This window comes from Mastigoproctus giganteus, chromosome 2, assembly GCF_048544385.1.
Source record: "Mastigoproctus giganteus isolate SK-2022 chromosome 2, ASM4854438v1, whole genome shotgun sequence".
NCBI classification, from domain to species: Eukaryota; Metazoa; Arthropoda; class Arachnida; order Uropygi; family Thelyphonidae; genus Mastigoproctus; species Mastigoproctus giganteus.
Window position 1 is genome coordinate 31399231 of NC_143576.1, and position 21612 is coordinate 31420842.

At 36.4% G+C, this 21612-nt stretch overlaps 1 protein-coding gene across 4 annotated transcripts in view; it reads left to right on the forward strand.

The window, feature by feature from the left end:
- The first annotated feature begins 3918 nt into the window (after positions 1–3918).
- Pi3K59F (phosphatidylinositol 3-kinase 59F) overlaps positions 3919–21612 on the forward strand; it is a 349960-nt gene continuing 332266 nt past the window's right edge. For all 4 annotated transcript variants that reach the window (XR_016547875.1, XM_090388562.1, XM_090388556.1 and 1 more), the window contains exons 1-2: positions 3919–4027; positions 20092–20280. Coding sequence is in view for 3 of the 4 variants with exons in the window: in XM_090388562.1 (XP_090244688.1) it covers positions 3939–4027; positions 20092–20280 (278 nt within the window). In the remaining variant the exon portion in view is untranslated. The remainder of the gene's footprint in view (positions 4028–20091; positions 20281–21612) is intronic.

Here is a 21612-nt window from a genome sequence, read left to right on the forward strand (position 1 = left end):
ATAAGTGAAATATTGCAATTGTGTTCATCGATATCCATAATTGGATAGCTTCGACCACATGAAGCACAGTGAAACATTTGCCGTTAAGTTCTGATTTTTCTGATTGTAATTGTGACCTTTTAAGGTATGTCGAAACTCCAAAGGAGCTCATACTTCCTGCTTAGCAACGAGTATTTAGTAATGAGTTTAATGAACAGAATATTAAGCAATTTGAAATCCTCAGTTTAAAAATTTTCCCATAGATAGAGTAAAATATTTATAAATTCTAAAATAGTACTTAAAAATGATCTTTAACTTATGTATGCGTATCTTTTCATTTTCATTTGTGTAGTTAATAATTCATACCCTTAAGGTCATTTTCCCTTGGAAGAAGTTTTCTCGCGTAAGAAGTTCTAAACCTCCCGTCCCTTGGAAAATTTCTTATCCGAGTTCTACTGTACTTGGAATTCACTCGAATCCAATTGAATTATGTCTTAGGGAATAAATTACCTTTTAAACTTTTCTTTCGAGACAGACAATAATGAACAAAATTATTCACCCATTTAATTTAAATGAAAGTCAAAGATAGTATTAGAACTGGTATCACAAAAAGTCCTCCTCCCCTTAACAGCCGTATTAGGAACATACACTCGGAGTGCAGGTTGCTTTTCATTCTTAAAATTAATATGAGCAAAGGAAATGCATAGTTCACATTTCTCTAACAAACCCTTCTGCAACAATTTGAAAGTTCTTTGTTTAGTCTTGTGGAAGGACGTTCCTGAAAAATACTATGTAAACCTGGGTCCGATTCCCAGTAGTTAGAAAATTTTTTGTGTGGTTGTGTGTTAAATCCAGAGCATCTAAAACAATGAAGTGAGAGCACACTGTGTGTGTAAATTTTGTGTATTCTGGGATTGTTCTGCCTATTTTCTGGATAAAAAAAATCGAAATTTGTTTTTTTAAATAAAATTACTCGACGTCCCAAAACCGATTAACTCGGTCACTTTCTGAAAAGAGCCGATAAAAATCTTTATATCATTGATGCGATTTGATGATTTGGTAGATGAAGACATGTTTTGTATTTTCTGTACGGTGGCTCCAGGAGCATTAGTTCATCCCTGCCATGTTACTCTGTGATGATAGAAAACTCTGTAGAATGGCCAGAAACGTGTGTAGTGTCATTTTTGCATGGACAAATTCAGTGGTATCGTCACCATCCTCACCGGATGGAAAAGGCCACCCGTGTGGGCAGGACGGTGACGATACGGTTTTTTTCACTCCGTGGCTGAGTTAGTCGGTCTCAGGCGTAGATAGCAAGGTTTCCCCCAGAAATGGGGGGGGGGGGGTTCGTCCAGCAAACCTGCAAATCGACCAGAGAACACACGCAATTTACATACAAATAAATATATGGGTAATCATTTACGGGGGACCCCATATCATACTTTTTTTTTTTTTTTATGTTTGCGTAGATTATGTGTTGTTTAGTTGTTTCTGGCCTCTTTGCCACCGGGCAAGCAATCCCCTGAAACGCGTGCCCCATGCCCGTCTACACCACGAGGAGGTGGGCCACAACTAGATATGTCCCTAGCCAAGTGCAGATAAACTATTACAATCTTTGTCTGTCCTGAAGAGGGCGAAGTCCCGCACGCACCGGAGGTAGTGCTATACCAGTGAGTGCCAGCAAATTCCGTACCCATAGCTACCCAAACTAAGAGTACCATCATATAGAAAAGAAAAATAAATAAAATAATAATAAATTAATAATACACACGCACCTGGTAAGTTATTATTATTATTAGCCATATAGGGCAAGGAAGCCTGAGGCTTATGCTGCACCAGCTAAAAAAAAAAAATTCTGAATTACCCTGAGAGAGAGAGAGAGAGAGAGAGAGAGAGAGAGAGAGAGAGAGAGAGAGAGAGAGAGAGAGAGAGAGAGGAATCACCTAGAAAGAGAAGAATGATGATATCCAGCTCGGGACTCTGGGTGTGCCAAGCCCATACTCATCAGATGTGAGCCCCCATATGTATGTTATTTCTGTAAATTGCATGTGTTTTCTTGTCGATTTGCTTGTTTTGCTCGACGAAAAACCCCAGTCTCTGGGGTAAAATCTTTGCTATCTACGCCTGAGACAGACGAACTTAGTGACGGAATGAAAAAAGCCCATAAAAGTTCATCGCGTCATCGACGGGATCCAAACCTGGCCTTTTCCTCCAGGTATGTGGGGGGGGGGGCGGTGACGATACCACTGTGTTACACGCGCAGACACTAACAATTACACAGCAGTTCGTTACTCAGAAACAAATGTTATGCTACTTCTGGCTATTTGGTGCCTGTGCTGAAAACATGGATGCTTTCCGGTAGCGTCGGTCCTGAGGTGATTTAACTGAGGGTTGTATCCTTTATGCGTGCTGTGTTCAGGGAGTATTGACCAGCCAGTACAACGAGAATCCATTTGGTTGCATTAGTACCACTGCACCTAGATATCCTGCTGGTGAATATACAGTAAACCCCCGCTATTCGTGGTATCTGTATTCACGGTTTCGCGTATCCGCGGTTGCTGATTTAATATAAAATGAAACATAAAAAAATGTGAATTTTAAAGCGTCGTGAACATTTTCCGCCATAAAAAAACATGGGCGTGGCTAAAATTATCTTTCCCGGTCAAAACAGCGCTCAGTTGGGACAAAATCGCGAGCGTGGATGTTTCTCGCTAATCCTTGTTCAATATGTATTATGCGCTTGTCATGGAAGGTTTCGTCGTTTGCTTTTAATTTATACGCTTATAAATTGAATAAATTTATCAATTTATAAATTGATATGCTTACAAAAGTGATAAATCTACCGTTTTGCAGTTTAAAACAGAATTTTTCGAGTGTGTTAACTGAAGAAAGTGCCTTTATTGTGGACAAGTTCTTCCTAACCCGTACAAAAATATGGCTACGAATAACAAGGGAAATGTAAAAAGATCAAAGAAGGTGATGACATTAGCGAATAAATTTGAGTTATTAGATAAAATTTCTAATGGTGAAAGTGTCTCTTCAGTGGCAAAACATTATAAAATCAATGAGTCAACGGTACGATCAATCAAAAAATCGGAAGAAAAAATCCGCCGTAGTGTCCGTGAAAACGCGCTAATTGCTTAAAAAATTTGCTCTGTAACTCGTGATGTTAAATTAGAAATAATGGAAAAAGCTTTAAATCTGTGGATAGAAGACCGAACTCAAAATAAAATTCCGTTAAGTTCACTCATCATTCGTGAAAAGGCAAAACTCCTTTATCAACACTTTAGCGAAACAGGTGATAGCACTGACGTGATAAGTTTTTTAGTTAGCAAAGGTGCTGGTTTGAAAGATTTGTTTGAAATTTCTAATAAATATTACATTTAATATTTAATTATTTCATATTTTCATTTCGATGGCATATGCTTCCATTTCACTATGTACTGTCTACTGTCCTGTACTGTCTATGTACATAGTGAAATGTACATATTATGAAGGTACATATAATACATACATAGACAAAATTTTAGACTAGTTTTTCTTATATTTCATATTTTGGAACGGAACCCCTTTATTACTATGGGAGCCATAACTCAGTATTCGCGTTTTCGGTATTCGCTGCATTTCTCAGGAACGTAACCCCCGCTATTCGCGGGGGTTACGTTCATTACAGTAAACCCCCGCGAATAGCGGGGGTTTACTGTAATGAGTTTTACGACATGTAAACATTTCTGATATGTAAATAGCGATAAAAGTTTATTTCAATTGCACTGACGCATTATTTCACATTTTAGGCTACGCTTTGTGCCGCGTGAGGCGCAGTTATCGTCACATAAGAGATTCGTACTAGGTTTTTATTTTCTGCGCTACTCAAACACTCATACTAGTAGAAACAGGTGTTTGGGTTTATTATCTTACAATGTTGTATTTTGTAGGAGATAGTTGAGCTTTGGTTAAACATGACTGCTTCGGGCATTACGAATGACCACGGTCACACGTTTCAGTATGTCTATAGCTGTGATTTAAATTTAAATTTTAAAATAAAAATGTAAGTATACTAAAATGATATTGACAACAATAAGCATGAAAGATGTTGAATCAAATTCAGATGATCATCATTTATGATGTTGTTACCGGGAAATATTCATGCTGCATTTTTCCTATGTAAATTTAGTTTTCCTATGTATAAACTCAGTCCATATTGACAGTGAATTCTTGAATTTATTTGCTCATCAGTGTTAATGAAATCCGTGCTAGGGTTGCCAGATGGCCTGTAAAGGACTATTCTGTATTTCACAGACTTTCCGCACTCCATCCCAAGTTTCGTCAGAACCGATAATTGGCCTGTATTTGATAGGCTCAGTTGTTCACCATAAAATTGCATACTAAAAGAAAGTGGACAAGTTTTATTACGACATAATAGCCGAAATATAATGTGTAAAGCAGTTATTGTATTGAAATTAATACATCGTTTCGAGAATGTCCAGGAATGCTATTATTAATATATATATATTAATAATAGCATTTCTGGGAGAAGAGGGAGCTAAGATTAGAACTGCTGATTTGACTTAGAGAAAATTGCCAATTGTTTTTTTTTTAAATATATTTTTATAAAAAAAAAAAAGAGGTGCACGATTCAGAAATTGTGTATTTTTTTTTTTTTTAAATCATGGCCTTGTATAAATAGCCACATTGTAGCCTTATAATGAACTGTATATTTTAAAGCAGTCAGTTTATATATGGGTCCTGATATTTTTAATAAATTTTTGTTTATGAATAAGATAGTAGAATATTACAAGAGGCATTCATACAGTGATTATTATAGTAGAATTAACATGCAATCATAGTTAGCCTGCAATTTTAAAAACAGCATAGTTTTACATGCTTTTGCTGTAGTATTTGTTGATACCAGGGTCTTTCCAGAAGTTAGAATGAGAGATATTTTGGAAGTAAAGTGATCTGGATCAGCTAGTATATAATCTTGCTGCCTCTACTCTGCTAGACGGTGACTGGAGGGAGTCAGAGTAGAGTAGTGTGTTTCTGGGGGGCATTGTCGAGGCCACATTATGTCAAGGATCAGGGTATATTCTTGCTTTCTCTGTGCTATATCCAAAAATTTCATTATTTCATACGTGCCCCCCCCCCCCCAATCTTTTCTTGGCTATTGATACATCACGAATAGGCAAACTAGTAGAATAAACTTGTCCGCAAAAAGATCTAAACCTGCCAAACACTTACTCATTCATTTCACGGATATTAAGTGGTCTCATATCCAATCCCAATAATGTCTGTTTCCACTTAGTCTGCCAAGCCCCACTTACTATTTCTGACAGAATCCCAAGTATTGGTTGATTCAACCACTGCTGATTTCAGTTGTCCTGATTATTAGTTGTCCAATTCCTTTTGCTTGAAAGGTGGTACTTGTGTATATGTCTGATCTGAAATTCCCTGTCAGAGCCTTAGTAATTTGGAATCTCCCCATTTTGATCTTCTATAGCTTAAAATCTCTCTACCCCATTTTGTTAAATCCATTTGTTGACTCTATCTCTAAATTCCATTAGTCATTTGCAACTCTTTGACTTTTCTCTTTGAAGCTCAATTTTCTCCATTCTAGCTTTCCTAACAGTGGAGTAATTTTCCTTGGCAATTTTAATGGTTGCAATTCCAACTAGCTTAAGTTTTCTAGTCATATGGACCTTAATGGTCAAGAACAGGCAATGTCTTTTGTAATTACTAATGAAGCCTCAGGCTTCCTTGCACCATATAGCTAATAATAATAAAGACCTTTCACAGATTGTTCATTTACTTACCAGACAAACTTAACCACACAGTCAAACAGCCTTGATCTTTTTTTCACAAACAACTCTTGCAAGTACATGGTCAAGGTGAGTGGTCCCATAGGCACCTCTGATCACAACTTTGTGTTGAGCTCTTCTTTAATGGAGCCTTTCTATCATATCCATTCTCAGCATAGTGTTAATAATGCAAAGTGGCATGACCTGCAAGATTTCTATTCTTCTTTTCCATGATTCGATTACAGTTTTAAATCTGCTGATGTCAATGTTTGCTAAGATCGTGTCAGTGAAATTATTCTTGTAGAAATGAAATCCTTTATTCCACACCCTACCTTAAAATCTTGTTCTTTATGTAAACCTTAGCAGCAGCTTGCTCTTAATGCCACACTGCTCCAATTTGTACAGCAGTCTTCCATGTGCAGCAGTATCAGAAGCTTTCCTGAAATCCAGCTCTATGGTATCAAAATTATTTTTGCTTCCAGTTCCTTTGTGGCCACATTGTAGTATCCAATCAAATTGGTCAGACAGGATTTCTCCCTTAAAAACCCATGCTGTGGCTGAGGTATAATTGCAGTCTTGTCTAAACCAGTACTTCTCAAACTATATCTGGTGAAGGACCGGTTTCTTTAATTTCCATCTGTCGTGGACTCTGGTACTTTTGTAAAATACAAATTTCGCAGACCAGTAACGTCAGCAACCAATTTCCAATTTGCTGTGGACCTTTAACAAACAGTTTGTAGAATGCCGGTCCGCAGACCACACTTTTAGTCATCATCATCATCAGCCATTTTCAATCCACTGCAGGATGAAGGCCTCTCCAGCAACTTTCCAGTTCCTTCTGTTTTGAGCACTGGACATCCATTTACTACCCGCAAACTCATGAATTTCATCTATCCATCTCCGCCTTTGTCTTCCAAGTTTTCTTGTAGCTCCTCTTGGATACCATTCTGTTATTTTCTTAGTCCATCTGTCATCATGTCTTCGAGCTATGTGTCCTGCCCAAGACCATTTTAGTTCTTTAGTTCTGATAAGAATGTCCTTTACTTGAGTTTGTTGCCTAATCCATGTGTTTCTCTTCTTATCTAACAGTCTGATTCCCAATATAATTCGTTCCATTCTTCGCTGTGTAGTTCTCAGCTTCTCTTCCATTCTTTTGGTGAGTGCCCAAGTTTCACTTCCATAAGTCATGGTGGAGAGTATACATTGGTTCATTATTTTACGTTTCAGACAAACTGGGATATTGCTCTTCAGTATGTGACTATATTTCCTGAATGCTATCCATCCAGAATTTATTCTTCTCTTGACTTCCAGCCATTTATCATTATTACAGCTAATAACTTGTCCCAGATAAGTATATGACTCCACCTTTTCAATTACTGCTCCTTCAATTATTATTTCCCTTTCTGTGGCATACTTGTTCATCATTACTTTTCTTTTAGCCATATTCATCTTTAGTCCAAAATCCTTACTAGCTGTGCATAACTGATTAAGATTTTCCTCTAATTCTTTGGGATCGTGGCTTATGACCACAATGTCATCTGCAAATCGTAAATGGTTTAGGTACTCTCCGTTCACATTGACTCCTTTCTGCGACCAGTCTAATTTTCTGAAAGCTTTCTCAAGGGCAGCAGTAAACAGCTTCGGAGATATTGTGTCTCCTTGTCGAACTCCTTTCTCGATTTTAAATTTCCTACTGTCTTTGTCTAGTCTAATAAAGGAGGTAGCACTCTCGTATATTTTCTTCAAAATCATAATATATGGGGTATCAATGCCTTGTCTTTCCAGTGCCCGAAACATTGCCTTATGCTGTATGGAGTCAAATGCCTTTTCATAATCCACAAATGCCAGGCATAATGGTGTTTTATATTCATTTGCTTTCTCCATTAGCTGTGATATTACGTGAAGGTGATCCATAGTTGAGAATCCTGTCCTAAAGCCAGCTTACTCTTTCGGTTGATTCTCATCAAGTATTCTTTCTAATCTGTTAGTAATGACCCTTGTGAACAACTTGTAGATGTGGGATAACAAGCTAATTGGTCTATAATTTCTGATTTATCCTCTTTCTTATGCAGCAAAACTATGATTGCATTATTCCACTGCTTAGGCGTCACACCTTTTCTAATGCACTTTGTGAAGAGCCTTGCCAGTTTTTGTGTTATGTCTCTTTCTCCCAATTTTAACAACTCTACAGTAACTTCATCTTCCCCCGGGGCTTTCTGATTCTTCATTTTCTTAAATGCATGTTCTACCTCATCAGGAAGAATATTGGGTATGTCGTATTTGTTGCTACTTTGCAATCCATCTTCTCCACTGCTGGCATCATTCCCCTTCTCCTTGTATAATTCTCTATAGTAGTCTTCTGCTATTTGAATTATGCCTTCTCTGCTGTTTATAAGTACACCATCGCTATTCTTCAGTTTCAGTATCATTTGTCTTTCTGTATTACTGCTCATGGCTGCTGATTTAAATCCTTTGTTTTTCCTTAATGCTTGTTCTACTTTTCTTGTGTTAAATCTTCTTATGTCCTCTCTGAGTCTCTTTCTAATGGCTTTGCATAACTCAGTATACTCAATTTTCTCCCTGTCAGTGTTTTTCTTGCTTTTCATTTGTTGTCTTCGGTTCATCATGACAAGTGTTTCTTGACTAATTTTTTTTAGTAGCACTGGTCTAGACGATTCTGCATTACTTCTTTAAACAGTGACTCCATTATTTTCCCTGGAACAAAAGTTAACAGGTCTGTAATTACTTGTCACCCTTGAGCCCCCATTTGTGAATTGGGAACACATTCAAACATCTCTAGTCTGGGGACCTCCACTGAATCCAAGGAGGCTCTCATAATTGTGGCTCTCATACTTTGCCACCTCCTTTAATATAACTGGATAGATCCCATCTACCCCAGGTGCCTTTCTTATGTTTAACTTCAACAATTTCTCTTCCACTTCCCTCTTAGTTATTACAAATCAATAGTTGAACCACTGATATCGTGTGCCAATTTGATTCATCTCCTTTCTTCTAGTGTTTACATAAGTGAAGAAGTCTTTGCAACCTTTGCCAAAGATTTATTGTAATCTGCCCTCGCTTGCCTAACCTCCTTTGTGGCTTGATTACAAACTACTTTATATCTACCATAGGTTCTGTCACCTAATATTTTATATGCATTCCATGCATTTTCTTTTCAGTCACATGTTTCATTAGTTCATCTGATATCCATTTAAGCCTATACTTTGAAGAATATTTCTTATTTAATATGAAAAGCCTTGTAAATTGGTTCCACTGTATAGAATTTAAAAACTGTGTGAGACCACTGTAGTCAATACTGCAATGTTGTGTAAGAGCATTTATATCTTTAAGGCTAACGGGCGATATTCAAATTAAATTTATGATGTAGTGTGCTCATTTATCTTTATCTTATTTCATTAATTTATATTTAGGAAAAATGCTTCAATTTATGTATAACTGACTGTATCTTTATATATATCACACATTTCAGGATCACTAGTTTCATTTTTTTAATGTACATTGGATGTGTGATAAATTTCTACTGTACTACACAAATTTTTAATGTACTAAACATGTGTGATAAATTTCTTTTTGCAAAATATGATGATTCTATTTGTTTGTTCAACAATGATTATTGGTAGTATTTTTAAAAAGATGGAAGTAGTGGTTTCAGCCTTGTGGGAGGGGGTGAGAAGTTGTCTAATTTCACTAGCAATCTCTCTAAGTCCTCTGAATTTAAAACACTTTTTCCCCAACAAGTGTAGGTGGTAGTTTGATCCACTAGGACAAACTGTTGATAATCACCATAAGAAAATTTCCTGACATCCAATCTGTAACCAGCTTTACTAAGTTTAAGGGCACCTCCGTAGCCAGGTGGGAAGGAGCAGCAGTGCGTAGCACATGCTTCTTGATTAGACCGGGGTTCGAGTCCATCACCACCAAATATGAAGGATGCGGAAAGGTCAGGGATTGACCACCGCATATCCCGGAGCAATATGGCCTTAGTTGCTAATGCTCCTAAAAACCAAATAACAACAACTAAGTTTAAGAATTTTCCTGGACCAAATTTAATAAATTAGAATCTTATAAATTGGGTAATCACCTTGTCCCTGATGGAAAAATTTCTGTATATCACTGACAAAACCCTATGAGCTCTCCTGGCAGCCTGTTTATTGCACAGAACATCACATCTGATGGTACAATTAACCCCCCCCCCATCTTTTTTATTCTTCACTACCATGAGTTGGGTACCATATTTTTTATGTGGGATAACTGTTACCTCTGTGCAGTACCTTCATTTGTCAATGTAAAATTTTAATTGGCACTTCTCAGCCCATCTACATATTCCTAATTTTTCTAGATCGTTTTTCAGTAGCATAACTGATTACAGTCATTAACCATCCTGCCAGCCTTTGTATCATCTGTGAACTTGGACACTAAGCTTGATATGCCTTGATCAGTATCATTAATAATAAATATAGAATACATGCCCAGCATTGAACTCTGGGGAACTCTATTAATAACATTAGGTCCAAGAAGAGCTGTGCCTGTTAATAAATACTGTATTTATTCACTGTTGCATCCCTTTATTATAGCATTAAGTTATCCATAATGCCACACTGCTCCAGTTTGTACATCAGTCTTTTGTGTGCAACAGTATCAAAAGCTTTTCTGAAATCTAAATATGTGATGTCAAATTTGTTTTCTGCATCCAGATCCTTTGTTATTATGTCATAGTATCCAATCAAATGGATCTGACAGGATTGGCCACACACGCTGCATTTGTCCACTGGTTGATTTTCCTGTTTTGCTGGACGAAAAAAAACACCGGTTTCTGGGAGAAAAACCTTGCTATCTATGCCTGAGACCAACTAACTCAGCCACGGAGTGAAAAAAGCCCATTAAAGTCCCTCGCGTTATCAACGGGATTTTAACCCGGGCCTTTTCCACCCGGTGTGGGGAGGATGGTGATGATACAACTGTGCCACCCGTGCAGACCCTTCATGTGGACAGCATGGCCTAGAGGAATTGAAGGAAGAGCGTTACCATTGTGGAGCATAACATCTTTTAAACTTAGCTTTGCGGAATATATGAATAGCCTTCAGTCCTGTGGGCTGTGCTCCATATTCAAAGCTGTCATCAAACCATTGACATCACAGTAGGCAACAAGGTTGTTTTCACTTTAAAATATGGAGTCAAAGCATTCTGCCTACTCCTGTACACGGACACCTTGACATTTGGTTGCAGAAGATTCCACTGTTGGAGCCTTGATCCCAGAAGCTCTGCTTTATCTTTCGATAGCTTTAGGTCTTGAATTAGATCACTTAGTTCACCTTGAGTGATTCTGTGTGACTCACTCGGCGACTCAGGTTCTGGCACAATCAGGATCCTGTGATGTTGAAGGCCCAGGTTGACCATCATTCTTCACACTGTCCCCATCTTCATCAGACTCCACGGAGGGTGAGGTACAGGCAGACCATCCCCATGTGCCACTGGTCGGATAGCTGACCTGATGTTAGGGTATTCCACAGTCCACTTTTTTTTTTTTTTTTGATATGCCATGCTGAAGAGGAGGCACCATGCAGAAATGTCATTTACATGATTTGAAGGCTCCCTCCAAATCTTTGGGATGGCAAAAGGCATTGAACGTCCTTTGTTATTCAACCATCCACAAAGATTTACAGGGCCTAGCACATGTGTTGCAGCAAATATGAGGTGCCCAGGGTTTGTCTTCATCCCCTACCTTACATCCAAAATAATGGTAGTAGGCTGTTTTCACAAGTGGAGTCAATTGGCATTTCTGAGTGGAAAATGTCACATCACCACACACACATAGCAAAAATTGTTAACACATTTATGTGGCATCCTGGCTTTTTACGTAATTTTTGTCCATAAACCTGGAAAGGTAAATGATACACAGAAATAAAAAACAAAAAAAAAAAAAAAACACAACAACCAAAAAAAAAAAAACATGGTGTATCAGTTCCTGTTTCAGTCTTATCAACCTATCTATTCTCTAGACTCCAAAATTCCTTAGTATTCACCAAGATTCCCCAAAATCATAAGAGGAGCAATATCATGGGACTGAAAGCTAACTAAGAGTTTTAAATGTTATATTTGTTTTTCTCATGCTGAAATTAAGAAGAATTGACTATTTTCAAGCCAGAAACATTTTTGGTGTTGACCAGTGTAATCTCTGATGTGATCAGCTTGCTTTTTATTGCATAATTTAAAATAACTATTGCAGAAGATATTAGTATTAGTTTTCACAAATGATGCAAGGTATGAAAATATGCAGGCTGCGAAGCTCCCTCTGTGGCCAGATATGTAGCTGGAGGATTAATATAATAAATTACTAGTAAAGAGGGAGCTGAAATAGAGATATTCAGTGTCCTTTTCATCAGGAGATATTGTAGTTAGTATATTTTATTACTGAATATATTAGTTATGATTTAGGAAAATTGAAGCAATAATAATAGATTGAAATGTATAACCAGTATCATCAGTTGGCATTGCATATTCAGTAACATTCAATGAGTTTTTCAGAATCAGTATAATTCATAGAAATGCTATTACAGTGCAAAAAATTTACCGTAGTCATGAAGCAAATATTTTAGATATCAAATATTCTATACGTAGATTTAAGTGGGCTCTTAGTAGACCTTTAGCAGAGAATGCTTGTATTAGGAGTTATCAAGTAAGTAGGAATTATTTACAATGTTAAAAATTTATACTTACATAAAAAACTCACTAAAGCCATTTATTGTAGTGAAAAAATCTTCAGTTTGTACAGTCGCAATATCAAGGTAGCATTAGGCAACAAGGATGCCCAATAAACAAAAAAGATAATTTAGGAATAAAATTCTGGATAACCATAATAAACACAGAATGGTACCAGCTGAGCAGTCTGACATGGAATTAGGACAGAACCTAGGCCCTAAAGTGATAGGAGATAATATAATAGTTCCTTGATTAATTGTTTGGTAGATAGATTGGCTGTGATGATTTGTGTTTTCTATGGAGCCAATATAGGTAATTAGCTTCACTATCTGCATACCAAATTATATCTTGCCTCGCATTTAACATAGGAACAGGCCAAATTTATTGAATGGCAGTGTCACTGATGAAATGGAACTTTAAGTTCCTTTTTCATTATTAGATGTGATTGATTTCATAGCAACAGTATAAAACACTTCCACAAAAGTATGGGAGCAGTAGTTGGCTGGTTAAATTTAAAAAGTTGGTCAAGGCAGGGAATCATAAAAATGTATACAGGTATCCCTCGACTTGTGATGGGGTTCTGTTCCATCACTTTGTTCATAAGCTGAATTTAATACAAAGTATTAAGAGCATACAAATACATAACAAAAAATAATAAAACATAAATTACTTAAATGTTAATGGACTTTATTTCTTTTAAAGTTTCATATAAAAATGTTTGTTTTGGGTTTTTTTTTTTTTTTTTTTTAGGAGCATTAGCAACTAAGGCCATATTGCTCCGGGGATGTGCGGTGGTCATTCCCCGACCTTTCCGTATTTGGTGGTCACGGGCTCGAACCCCAGTCTAATCAAGAAGCATGTGCTACGCACTGCTGCTCCTGCCCCACCTGGTTACGGAGGTGCCATATAAAAATGTATGCACACATAAAATAACTGGAAAAGGCATCTTCATCCTCCATATTTTCTCTTGAAAGAGACATTGGCTATCTTGAAGTTTATCAGCAAGGGAGGTAGAAGTGTTAAGTTTTTTAAGAACATGTTCAGTTTTATCTGAACAGTTTGCTTTTTCTTTTCATTATAAATTTCTCTATAACATTCAAGAGCTTGAATTAAGCAATTTAGCTTTGAGAATCTTTCAGTATTTGAGTCCATATATTCAAATTTTTGCGTTTCATCATTTCTTTGAGCACAGACTTTTTAGGAGGTACTTCTTTTTGTTCTTCTAGCTCTCCATCTTGTGTAACTTGCCTTGTCCTAAGCTCTCAAGTCTTCATTGGTGAGCGCCTCCATATCATTTTCATCAAATTGATTGATATCTTAATTTTCAATGCCAAGATCAAATTGTTCAGCAAACATTACAATATATTTAATAATCTTTCCAATTTCATTTGCTTTTTCAAAGATTAAATTGTTATCACAACTTTTAAAGAGATTTTTCCATATACCATTCATGCATTTGGTAGTTAATTCAGCCCATGATTTTGTAATGTTCTTTATTCTGTGAAGAATGTTATAGTTCTTACAGAATTCTCTTAATGTCCATTCTTTTTCTGTTACAGCAATTGCCTGTGTAAAAGTAATTGTTAAATAATGAGCTTTGCAGGTAGCACTTCCTAATGTATGGCTATATTAAGCTTGTGGTTTTAGGTGGTAAAAAAATTTATATTTGAGTGTAGACCTAAGTGTGGAGGGTGGCTAGGGATATTATCAAGAATCAATAAGATTTGAAAGGAATATTTTTTTCATGACAACATTTTTTTTAGGAAATTCCAAGCACAAGAAGTATTAGAACCTGTAGCATTTAGTACCATGCATGCATTGAAGAAGGCCGAGAAGATGAAAGATATTTGTTGACATTAGACACAAATTTCTGTTGTTTGTAATTTTCAGGAAATACGTATAAAGGGAGTTTGTTCCAGAAAATGGAAGTTAAGTGAATAAATGAGAAAGAAGAAAATTTAGCTCTGTGTGTTTTTGAAGTTGGACAGTAAGGATGTTATTATTATTAATAGCCATATGGTGCAAGGAAGCCTGAGGCTTATGCTGCACCAGGAAAAAAAAATTCCCGAGTTACCCTGAGAGAGAGAGAGAGAGAGAGAGAGAGAGAGAGAGAGAGAGAGAGAGAGAGAGAGAGAGAGTCAAAAGTAGAAGAGAATCGCCAAGAAGAGAAAAATGATGATATCCAGCTCAGGACCCTGGGTATGCCAAGCCCATACTTACCAGATGTTGAGCCCCTGGGGTTACTAGTTGTGATGTGTTTGGACTGGTTTGGAAGAGACAGTGGGAATTATAGAAGCCAATTCAGAAGGACAGTGCCCGTGGACATATCTATAGAAAAGGCATGTAGCAGAAACAGAATGTCTATGAGAAAGAGTGGACAGACTTTGATAGAAATGAGTCATTAATTAACCTAACTGCCCTCTTTTGATTGGAATCTAGAAACCTGAGAGAGGTTTTGGTGGCACTGCTTCAGATGTGGCTCAAATCTGCCTGACCATGGAATATGGTCAGGCAGATTTGAGGTTTGTACAGAGTGAACAGCTGTTTGGAAGAAAAGTAAACCCAGTTTTTTAGATGCAGAGGAAGCAATATTTGTAATGTGCTTATGCCAAGGAAGATTAGAACTCAGAGTAATCCTCAGTAGAGATATATGATCTTGCCTAGAAATCAGAGTGTCATCGAAGATAAGCATAGAAACAGAAGACAGGACTGAGTTTTAGAAAGATTGAAATCAAGTAAGTTATCTTTTCCCCAGTGGAGAATTATCTGGAGATCAGCATTTAAGGAATTGGTAGTGGATATTCAAGAAGTTGAAGCTGTTTGAAACTGGAAGGTGGAATGCAATGTGCTGTCATCAGCAAAACTATGGATAGGATTTCTCCACGGTCAATGGAAGATCTTTAATATACAAGAGGAAAAGAGTGGGAGAAAGAACTTGACCTTGGGGACACCAGCATTAGTGAAGAATTTAAAGATAGAGGGCCATCTACTATCATCTGCAGTGATAGTAGATGGTTAGAGAAAGAAAATTGGATATCCAATTACAAAAAACAGTTGGCAAACCATAAGGTGGAAACTTATTTAGAACACCTTTATGCCAAATATGATAAAAAGCCTTTGAAATGTCAAGAGAAACTGTTTGAGTTTCACCAAACTTTGCCATTGAAGTTGTCCATAGATGGGTAACATCAGCCAGAATGTCACCAGTGGATCGACACTGATGGAATCCATACTGCCAATCATCAATCAGATAGTGTTTTCTAGATAGTTTGAGTTGGCAGTTAATTGATTTTTACATTACATTAGAAAGAGTAGAAGTAAGTGCAGTGGGATGATAATTGGATGGGAGAGATTTGTCACCCTTTTTAGGAACCTGCTGGATATTAGCAAATTTCCAAGCAGAAGGAAAAACACCTTTGGAATAAGAAACTGAAAAAAGGCCACACAGAACTAGTAATTTCAGGAGCCAGGTTTTGAAAACAAGTGGAGAAATACCATCAGGACCTACAGCTTTTTACCATTAAGATGGATCAAAATCCTTCTGACGTCCTTTTGATGGAAGATCACAGGAGGCATTGAAATGAGTGTACTTGGAATGGTGGGAGATGGTTTACCTAGATTATCAATACATGAGTTGGAAGGAAAATAGGATGCTAGCTAGCTATTAGTGGAGTTGGAGAGTGATAGAGGCTACATATGAATTTGACAGAATGGGGTAGAGAGATTTTAAGCCAGAGGAGATCAAAAAGAGAAGATTCCAAATTAAGATGTCTCTGACAGGGAATATCAGAGAGAGCATATGCACAAGTAACACCTTTTGAAGCAAAATGAATTGTACAAGAATAGAACAACTGAGATGAGCAGTGATTGAATCAACTAATAATTTGGATTCTGTCAGAAAAAGTACACGTTTCCTCGGCAGACTAAGTGGAAACTGACATCATTGAGATCATGTATATTTGTGAAATGAATGAGGAAGTGTTTGGAAGGTTTAGATATTTTTGCAGGTAGGTTTGTTCTGTTAGGTTCACAATTTATGATGTATGCAGTAGTAAGAAGAGGTTGGGAGGACATGCTGTATGAAGTAATGAAATTTTTGGATATGGGGAACTTTTGGCAAGAATATACTCAGCTCCTTGACATAATGTGGATTTGACAATGCCCCTGCATGCACACTACTTGGACTCCCTCTAGTCACTATCGGGCAGAGTAGAGGCGGTGAGATCATTCTGGAAGAGTAGAGGTGGTGAGACTAATACTATTTCCATCTTCTTTTAATCAAAGCAGGAGTTCTCAGTAGTAAGGAATTTAAACAAACGTTATTGCATTTAAAAAAAATTACTTGAAATGCAGCTAGATAAATCAACTAGACCTGCTGATGACAATATTGCCACATGTTAAGAATGAACACACTAGCTGTCTGTGATGTTGTTTTTAAAACTGTGCAAACTACAAGATATGCAGTATTAAAGATTTATTTTTTTTTATGTGACAATCTTGTAGAATTAATTCACAGTAATGAACAAACATGGTGCATCACCACCACACCAAATACTTGCTAATTTTATTACAGTTACACTATCAGGCAAGCGTTAGGTAAGGGCAACTAATGGCAGTAATGTGCATACAAATCCCTTGAACAACCACTCAATGACTTTTTTGGTAGAAAAGACAATACTCAGCCAGGACCTAAGTTTTTAAACTAGATAAATTATTGGCCTTGCATCTCTGCATTACTGTAATATTTCTTTACAATCAAATGTGTTTTAACTGATATATTTTAATATTTCCATGTCACTGCAAACTCTGTACTCATAACCTGACAGACAGCTCTCCATTAGCTGTCAGATCATTTCTTAATGTTTAACAATATTTCCATGTCATTGCAAACTCTGTACTTGTATTCTGACAAACAGCTCTCCATTAGCTGTCAGATCATTTCTTAATGTGCTCTACCATTCAGAAATAATCATCATTTATTAAGTATATTATTTAACTACCTTCCCAAAATAATATCTGCAAAAGTTTCACTAAATATGACTTGGTTCAATGTTGTCATTCTTAATTGAGTTTTTATGTGCTGCAGGTGGACTAGGCAAGCAAGCAAGCATGAGTACATGTGGAAGCTGTCAGTCTGCCCACTGTCGGTTGGAGCAACTAGGAAGGAAAACTTGAGTATGGGGAACAAAATTTTTACTTTAGCTAGAAAATTCATGGCAGCCAATCGATAATTATCTGTTGGTTACTGATTGCTGAAGTAAATTTATTTACAGAAATTAGGAAGTTTCATTCACAGTGCAGATTGTTTTTCTGCCATCTGAGATATATTCTACATGCTTCACGACTTATAAGGAATATTGATGACATTTATTCACTTTTCTTACTCACAAAAATATGTTTCTGTGAGTAAATGAAGACTTGTGTTCTTTTTTTTTTTTTTGCATTTATAGTTGTATGAACTTGACTATTCATGTTTCTTTTGACTGTATGTTAGAGGTTTGCATTAGGTTGGGTACTTGCAAAAAACTGCAGGTTACACGCATTACAGATCAATTTATGAGTCGAATCTTCAGTAATTTCGTAGTTTGTGGTTGAGGTGCAGTTCCAAATAATTTAATACAGTGATACTAAAAATTTATGTAAACTCATAATGTAACTATTTTTGTGAGTTTTTTCCTGAGTAATGTTATTTACTTAATTATCAGTTCTGTACCATATTTTTGTATAATTTGAATTGCACACAACACTATTCCATTATTATCATTATTATTATCCATTATTATCACTATTCCATGATATTATTATTATTATCATTATTATATTAGCCCTATGGTGCAAGGAAGCCTGAGGCTTATGTTGCACCAGCCAAAAAAAAAAAAAAAAATTCTGAGTTACCCTGAGAGAAGTAGAAGGGAATCACCAAGAAAGAGAAGAATGATGATATCCAGCACTTGGGTGTGCCAAGTCCATACTCACCAGATGTGATATCTTTATGAATTGTATACATTTGCCTAAAAGGCACAATTAGTTTTCTACATTTAAGGCTGTACTCTCTCTTTCTTTGCAATACTTACTGTATGTACCTTGTTTTAATTAAAAACATTAAAGTTTAAAACATGCTGTGTTTTACACCTTTTTATTTAAAAAAAAAGAAAGAAAAGAATATATTAATTCTTTTCTTTCTAATATATTAAAGAAAAGAAAATTACAAAAAAAACAAAAACATTTTAGACATAAAATATAGCTGTCAAGTATCTTAGTCCCTTCTATTTTTCAGTTTGAAAGAGCAGTAAGCTTAATGTTAATATATTTCAGCTTATGTATATAATATTTATTTAAAAAAAAATAAAAAGAAACATTTATTTGATACTATTAGTATTAGTTCCATTTTCAGGTTTATTACAAAATTTATTTCAAATTTGTCACACTTGGCAGTGCACGGAATTTGAAATTATGTAGTCGCTTCCTGCAGAGTAGTGCCCATCCTGAGTGAATATTTAGTTTTGTTTTCTCGTTGTTACTATGTGAAAACAATATATCTTTAAAAACAACCGAGGTAAGACTGTAGGTAGTTTTTGAATTAGTGGGAGAAGAAAAAACAAGTAACATGAAACCATAAACAAATGCAGAATTTGTGTTTATTTGGTACCATACCACTCTTAGCAAAAAGCCAAACAGTTTATGAAAACCATTTAAAAAAAAAAAGTCACTTTGGGAACAATTACAGTAAAGGTTTGTATAAGGCAATGGTTAGGCCATACCTTGAGTACTGCATACAGGTCTGGTGGCCTCATTTTAGGAAAGAGATAGTTGCTGGTTTCACAGAGAAGGGCAACAAGATTGGTGAGTGGAACAAAAGGTTGGTGGTACCAAGAAAGGCTAAAGTTCTGCAAATTGCAGCTTCTGGAGACTAGGCACCTACGAGATGATCTTATTGAGGTGTATAAGACCTTGAATGGATTGAGCAAGCTCAGTGCTAATGGGATTCTCTTGCTCAGGATACTCACCTGAGGGGGCATAAATTAAAATTGAGGAAAGACAAGAATGGACGTGTGAAATGGGAACGTTTTTTTTTTTTGGCTGATGCTATGTAAGCTTGCTTTCTTGCATCATATGCCTCTACTAATGCTAATATTTAGCAAGGTAGAAAAAATTTAATTTTAATCATTGATTAATGGGTAACATCACAATATCATTTGTGGGGGATTGCCTGCCAGGCAATCCTCACAAAGGCCAACCACACAGTACAGAAGACTTGACTCACGGTTTATTAATTACTTTTGGGATTTGTTTGAAAACTTAAATCCCAAAACTGGAGACTTTAAACTCAGTCTCAGGGTTATCTATTTTGAGGCTGTGTGCCTGGCCAATACAGAGCTAGGATCCCATCCTACCTCACTATGATCCTACTTTGGCTCTGTTAAAACGACTAGAAGATGTTTAATGAAGAGGCAGTGAATCAGAATTTGAAGTGGGAGTTAAATAGACAGTTAAAACAGCCATTCTCTGTATTTTGAATATAAACAATGTTATAATTATTATAATTTTTAAAATGTTTTTTAATCTAAATTTTATAATTATTTTGCCATGTTTGTAGAGGTACCTTAGAGGGTAAAAGAGAGAAGCCTAGTTTTCGGGCATTGATAAATGATCCACTGTTAAAATTCTCTGGACTTTGTCAAGATGAATGTTCTGATATGTATGTAACATGTCAAGTATTTTCTGATGGAAAAGCATTGGCTCTACCTGTTCAGACTTCTTTCAAGCCATTTAGTACTCGATGGAAGTGAGTAATATTTAATTTATCTTTTTCTTAATAATAAATAGTATCAGAATTTTTTTTTTTTTTTTTTTTTTTTTGTTTCTTCTTGTATTAAGTATTAGTACAGTATTGGCAAATGATGAAGAGGTTTGCAAAAATAAAATCCCACATAACCCGTCCATTCCCTTTAATAATTTGTTTAATTCCCCAAACTACTCATTTCCAAAACATCACCAGACGGAAGTGGCAATATTCAGAGCAAAGCTCTTGCATCTCCCTACCTCTTATGTCATGTGATGTGAGTCATATCTTTCAAGTTTGTGGAGGGCATCTTGGTGAGATTCAGTATTCCTTGTACAGGCAACCCCAATATAACACATTACTGCTACAACACAGTTTCGCTCTAACACGATTGATAAATTGTGGCAATCCTTGCACAGCATGGTACTTATATAACACGGTTAGAGGATTTTGGCAAACCTTGTATAAGGTTATTTTTGAGCTTTTGTGCAGGGGAAACCCCTATTATGTTGGATGTAATTTTTCAACATTTCCACTCTTTTTTTTGAATCCCCGCTGTTGACTTGCTAGTCAAAAAAAATTATTGAGAAATCTCTGTATTTTATTTTGTTGGGAAATCCCTGTGTTATGTTCTGTGCTATTGAACTTGTGCTTGTTGAATTTGTGGATAATTCTAGATTTTAAAATTTTATTACTGTTGGATAGCAATCCAGGCCATCCAAAAGATTTAAGTCATCCAGACATCGAAGTTATATTTCTACCACCAAAGTTGTACTAGGTTAATACAACTTCTTTCATTTAGCCATTAGATCAAGGCATTATATCCACCTTTAAAACTAATTATATCAGAAAATAGTTACAATGGATTTTGGAAAAAATTGATTCTGAATTTATTGAAGTAATGGAGGCATGGAAACATTTCTCAGTTGTGGACTGTATCAGAATCATAGCGCTATCGCTCAAAGAAGTAAAATTGTCAACGTTAAATGCGTGTGGAAAAATGTATGGCCAGAGTCAGTTCATTCAGGAAATATGGTTGAACTGGCAGAAAATGGAATTGGTGCGATAGTAGAACTTGCTTCGTTGGTAGGAGGGGAAGGTTTTGATGATATGACTACTGAAGCCCTCATGGGTAACACAGTTGATAGAATCACCCTCCTCCTCACAACAGGTCAAAAAGACCCGAGTTTGAATCCTGTTGATGAAGGGAGGAATTTTTATGGGTCTTTTTCACAGCGTGGCTGAGTTAGTCGGGCTCAGGCGAGGGTAGCATGGTTTTTTCTCCCGGAAACTTGGGTTTTTGTCCACCAAAACAGAAAATCGACCTTGGGATAC